Source organism: Limulus polyphemus, unplaced genomic scaffold, assembly GCF_000517525.1.
Source record: "Limulus polyphemus unplaced genomic scaffold, Limulus_polyphemus-2.1.2 Scaffold4663, whole genome shotgun sequence".
NCBI lineage: Eukaryota > Metazoa > Arthropoda > Merostomata > Xiphosura > Limulidae > Limulus > Limulus polyphemus.
In genome coordinates, this window is record NW_013670273.1 from 72,485 (window position 1) to 78,785 (window position 6,301).

The 6,301-nt window shown below is 30.2% G+C and overlaps 1 protein-coding gene across 1 annotated transcript in view; it reads left to right on the forward strand.

Annotated features, from left to right (window-relative positions):
* LOC106471506 (mitochondrial amidoxime reducing component 2-like) overlaps nucleotides 1-5,739 on the forward strand; it is a 10,518-nt gene extending 4,779 nt beyond the window's left edge. Inside the window, exons 2-4 of the mRNA XM_022400115.1 lie at nucleotides 1,028-1,268; nucleotides 3,820-3,999; nucleotides 5,539-5,739. Coding sequence (XP_022255823.1) covers nucleotides 1,039-1,268; nucleotides 3,820-3,999; nucleotides 5,539-5,737 — 609 coding nt within the window. The 5' untranslated portion in view covers nucleotides 1,028-1,038 and the 3' untranslated portion in view covers nucleotides 5,738-5,739. The remainder of the gene's footprint in view (nucleotides 1-1,027; nucleotides 1,269-3,819; nucleotides 4,000-5,538) is intronic.
* The last annotated feature ends 562 nt before the right edge of the window (nucleotides 5,740-6,301 follow it).

The following is a 6,301-nucleotide window of genomic DNA, read 5'->3' on the forward strand; positions in this document are numbered from 1 at the left end:
TGCCTTTATCAACCCTTTGTACTTATTAATTAGTTCCTCTGACCTACCTTTCCCTACATCATTAGCCCCTACATGCACTACAAAAACTGCACTTCTGCTAGCCCCCTTTATTATATCTCTTGCTCTGTCAGTTATATCCTCCACCTGTGCCCCTGGGTAGCATAATCTGATTCTTTTCTCACTTTATTTGTTTATTTGTATGTAAAATTAGGAAGGCAGCATGTCTCAATCCAGTGGCAGTAATAAAGACAAGGGTAGAAAAGACAATGGGAAAAAAAGTCAAAGAAAAAAGTCTATTGGAAAAAAAAAAGACAAGGATAATTACACAAACAAGTAAAGAGTAAAAAATATATATATAGATGGATGTACAAAGCAAACAAATTATAAGAAAGGATAAACAGAACAGTAGGGTTTAATAGCAAGTATTGAACAATCATGGGAAGCCTATAGGCTTTAATAGCAAGTATTGAACAATCAGGGGAAGCCTATAGGGTTTAATAGCAAGTGATCAGTAATAATGGGTCACCTATAAGGGGAAGCTAATAATGGGAAGCCACTGATTAGAAAACTGTATTAATAACAGGTTAATTAATAACTCAGTTGGTTTACATGGTTTCGATAATTGGCTTAGGCCCAGATTAGCTGTTATTGATACTGTTTTCCAAGATACATTTTGACTTTTTTATTTGTTTGTGTAATTTTATTTTTTACCTTTGTCTTTTTTTTCAGATTGACTTTTTTCTTTGTTTTTTTTTTTTACTCTTGAGTTTATTATCTAAATTGTCTCAATCTGTCTCTTGCAGCTGCAGGAATATTCTTTCTTAATGATGATGGTAAAACATACTTGGTTATCTTACAACCATTCTTCACCTTTGATTGATTTTAATATCTTTAGAATCACAAAAAATCGTCTACATATGGAACTCTTTTCAAATTAAGTTAATGACAAAAGAGCATCCTCTTTTGAATCTTTTTTTGCATTGAGAAAATGTACATGTAATTTTTCTTATGTTTTTGTTTTTAATAGAAGCTTCAGCAATGTTGCAGTCTGTTCCAGTCACTGTTTTTTCTTGTCTTGTTGCTATGACCATTGTGGGGTTGACTACTGTTATTATCTTAACTTGGAGTAAATGTAAAAATTTAAAGTTTGTTCCTGTTGCCCGAATAAAGAAAATTATCTTGTATCCTGTGAAGTCTTTAAGAGGAGTAGAACTGGAACATGTGGAGTGCACAGAATTGGGGTTAAGAGCAGGGAGCTGGAGAGATAGGTAATTCTTTGATGTTTTCACTTCTCTGCTTTGATAAACTATCATAACTTAAAATGTTTTTGACTAAAGGGTGCACTTTTAACTCCTGAAATTGGCAACAATATGTATGAAATAGTTTAATCATTGATTTCACTATGAGTGTTTGCTGAGGCTAGTATGTAACCTTGAAAAGCAAAAGTTAGTGACATAATGCTGTTTTCTATATATAATCATAATTATGACTTTTCTAAAGTCCTTGTAAGTTTTTGACATGTAATTTGTAGATACGGTATTCTTGAACTTTGGTTAAGATTTGAGTACACAGTAGACTGAATTCAGTGAAAGTTTTGATCTTCATAGTATTATTTTTCATGCAAAATAAATTTCTATAATGTTTGATTAGAGATTTGGTGGGTGGCTGGTCTGTTATTAATGTTAGATTGTTAACCATCATGTTTAAACTACTTACAGTTAATGCATTTCTAAACTATATTAGAATCAAGTTATGAGCCTTCACTTTTTATAAATAAAGTTCAGTCAAACTTGATTAATGTCATGCTCAGTGTTAGGATCTTTGCTTTTGTTTTATTTACGTCAATGACATAGATGAAGGAATGATCAATAGATTATTTAATAACATTAAAGTTTTGGGTGGTGCTGGCTATAAAGAGGATGTTATTGCTTTCCAAAAGGATTTGGATTATTTAGTTAGTTGGGTGAATAAATGGCATATACTTTTAAGGATAGTAAATGCAAAGTAATGCATGTGGGGTATCAAGTTTTGAATAATGAGTATAATTTTGATGGGAATGTCCTTAAAAGTGTTATGGAAGAAAAATATCTTGGTGTTCTGGTACATCAGTCTCTTAAACTATCCAAGCAATGTGCTGTTGCTAGTAACAAGGCAAATAGAATTTTAAGTTGTATGTACAGACATAGGACATTGGTTAGGGCACATTTGGAGTATTGTGTTCAATCTTGGGCTCCTTATCTTAGAAAGAATATTGAATTGTTGGAAAGGGTTGAAATTAGGGTGACTAGAATGTTACCTGGGATGGGAAAGTCATTAAAAAAGGACAGGTTAAAATCTCTGAATTGTTTTCCCTTGAAAGAAAAAGAAGAGTTAGAGAGGATCTTATTGAGGTGTTTAAGATTGTTAAGGGAATTGATAGTGTTGCTGCATCATCTTTTTTTCATTCTTTATGGTAAGAATGGTAGGACCAGGAGACACACATAAATTTGGGCAGGGTAGGAGTCATCTTCAGCTGAAACAGCTGTATTTTTCTAAAAATGTGATTGCCTTCAGATGTGGTGGATGCAGTTAATTTAAGGTAGTTTAAGTGAAAGCTTGATAAATATTTAAATGATAAGGGCTGGCTTTGAGTTTTATAATGTTTTGTTTAATTTATTGGAAAGGACAGCCTAGTTGAACCAAAAGGACAATTGTTGTCCTTTAATGTTGTGTTATGTTAGCAGGTTTTCTAGCATATATATATATTTTTGGGGTTTTATTAATCTGTTATTCATACAATATAGTGTAGGGCATATGTAATCCACTGGAAAAGTTGTGTTAATGTTTTGCACTAGGCATAGTTCTATTGTTTATATCATTACAAATAAAATCTTAGTGCCACTTTTGCTTTTGAACTTCAAGGTCATTTAGAGATCAAAAATGTGAAATTGCAAATATATACAAAAATAACACTTTGTATTCACAAAATACAGATAAACTAGAACCCTTATAAAAATCAAATATAAAATAAACCTCATCAAGTTAACATAACAAGCTTTTATGTAATATGGAGGAGTGTAATATACTATTTTTACTAGAAGGGGGACTGATCTCTTTTTTTTTTTATTTTTTTTTATGTTTAAAGTTAATTCACTGATGATGTCATCAGAAATGTTGATGGAAAGTTCACACTTTATTTTCAGTTATATGAAAACTGGTTTAGATTAAAACTGCACAAATTAATATTCCTACTTGGATTTGAGTTTTGTATACTCTTTCAAAATCTTTATTAACCATTGTGTTGATATACTGGTCAACTGTGTAAAGATTGGTATGTATCAATTTGTAACTTAATTCTAAAATGGCAAACATAAACATTTGTGTATCATTTATATATAGCTGCATCATGCTCATCTCATGATTCTAAATTATATAATTTAATATAGTGTTGTTTTAAAGATAGAATATTAATTTTTGTGGTAGGAAAGATATACTAATCTGAAGGTCACATAACCATGAGGTACTTTCTACCACACGTTTCATTACATAACTGACTTCTGGTACTTTAAAATGAGTTTGTTAAACTTGATTAATTAAGAAATTTGAAGGTGGCAAGTAGATCTGCTGATTAACATCAAATACAATCATTGTGAAACAAAATATTACATAAAGTATGTCTAACAGCAAATAAAATGTTTGTATCATTGTAAGACATGAATGACAGATTTTCATAACATTTTTTATCCAAACAAAAATGTTATTAAAGTAAAACTATTACAGCAATTTTTTGTTTACTTATTCCTAAAAAGAGTTTTAACTTATTTGCCTTCTTTATTTTAGGTGCTTCATGATTGTTAAGAGTGGTGGAAATTTCATCACACAGAGACAGGAGCCTCAACTGGCCCTTTTAACACCATCTTTACATGGAAATCAGTTGCATATCGATGGTCCAGGAATGAAGACATTAAAAGTAGAATGTCTAAAAAAATTAAAACTTGGTGTAAAAGTATCAAAATGTAGGTAAGCATGTAACACCAACAATATAAATTTAGGATATTGAAACTTAATTTCAGTTATCACTTTCTGAAATCACAGATAAACAATTTCTTAAGTTAACAAAAATTTATTTCTTCACTCCAACAGTTAATGACCTTATGTAGCTTAGGTTTCAACTTCTAGCCAGAGATCCTAACCTTGCACCTATTTCTTACTGTAAAACATTATAGTTTTGATACGGTTTTTATTATTCTTTTATAGGGGATGAATATATTGGATGTAGAGAGTAATAGTTAGGGTAGTGCTGTTTCATAGAGAATGAGTGAATTAAGTACTTGAATTATAAACCCTTTAGCTAGAATGATTTCAGTAAAAGTTGGGTGGAATCTATATACTGCATTAGTAAAATATTTTGACATTATAGTAATTGTGAGTTATGCTTGAAGTTTGTGTGCTGGTCATCTCAATTGACAGAGCAACAGCTTTAGACCACTTGTATCACATAAGCTTTTTAGGTTCAAGTCCTGGTTAGGAAAGATTTATTAACATACTTATTTGTTAAATTGGTACTTTACCAGTTATTATTCCACCCATGAAAGCCACTCAGAGCTGAGTACATGGTAAATCAAACCAATAGTGAACCTGCTTGGCTCAATGGTCGGACTAGTGTACTGTTTGTAAGATTAACAATATTGTGTGTGTTTATCTTGTTGGATTGAAGGCTTATGAATAAGATTTGTTTTATTGGAGGTGGGGAGGTATTATAATTATCAGGATAAAAATTATATGCTTTTATAGAGCATTAACATGCAAGCATGAAATTACACCAAAGGTCTTGGGTTAAAGAACAGGTCTGGTCAGATTGAACATTATAATTCTTTATGGTATGCATATGTAGGCTTCTATCTTTAGATTTATGAAGTAAGCTGATCTTTTAGACATCACTTAAAATGGCTTGTTTGTGCAAATTTATTTCTGTTCTTCCATTCATTCTTCAAATGATAATTTGTTACAAGAAATAATTACATTTATCTTGGAGCTATTAAGGTTTATGGAATAACTTATCTGATTATGATGTTTTTCTGTATGTTGTCTGAATTATTTTAAAATTAATGGACAATATATTAATGGTTGAGGAAGGTTTATGTAATAAGAAAAGTTGCATGATAAGTGAATTTATTGAGTTGAATGGTCTTTTGTGACCTTATGTTATTCCAACCTTTATTTCCTGGTAGTTGATCCAATCAAGCTGAAAGTTTAACCTTCAATTCTGTTAAGGCTGTTGTTTTTTTTAAACTACTTAAGCTACATTAAATTTCTATTTGATAATAAGGTCTTTGAGTTATTTTTTGATTTTTAGGTGTACTCTATGCTTTGATGATTTGGACCTTTTATTTATCTAATTTTAAAGTATAAATTATGCTATTTAAAAAAAAAATTCAAATTTAGAAAGTAAAAAAAATCTTCCTTTTATTTTACCAGTTAGTTTTAAAAAGCATTATAAATATGCTTTTCTGTGTATCTGTGTACTATTGTAAATATACCTTATATTTTCTATACCAGAATATTCCATGATTATGTTGAAACAGTTGATTGTGGAGATGAAGCAGCAACATGGATTCAGAATTATCTGAGACAAGATGATCTTCGATTTGTCCAGTTTTTACCAGACTTCAAACCAAGATGTGCCAGTGTCAAAATGGGAGTTTTTCATAAGCCCAAAGAATATTTGGTAAGTTTTCACTTTTTTGAAGATATCTAAAAGTACAGAAGCAAATCTAATACACATAATTTTATTGGTGCTTCTAAAATATTCCTGAAATCAACAGTTTTCCTTAGTTTTGTAGCAGTTGTTTTAAGTCATAAATGAGTGTTTTTATCCATGAAGCCATTTGTACTGTAGAAACTGAACAAACCTAGAGTATAAAAGGTGCATAATTTTAAGAGTAGGAAGTGGTGTCATTGGTGCTTTTGACACATTTTAAACTGAGATAAAATTTAATTTTCTTGAGAAAGTCGTATGTGTTATCTTTCGTTTCATTACTTTACCTCTTCACAAAGGTGTTTTTTGTTTTTTCTCTCTGTATAAAATTTCTTGATCTAGATATTTTCTGTAGTTTCTCTGTACAACTTTGTGTATTCAAAATGCAATGTGTATAAATTTACTAGTATTTTATATGAAATAAATGAAAAGATATGTAGTTCTTATTAAAATCTTGGAGGATTCTTAATATATAGATATTAAAATTTTATATTAATTTGTAAAATGTATTCAGAAGAATGTTTATAATGTTATTTCTGAAACACTTAATCAATTTTTCTCGAT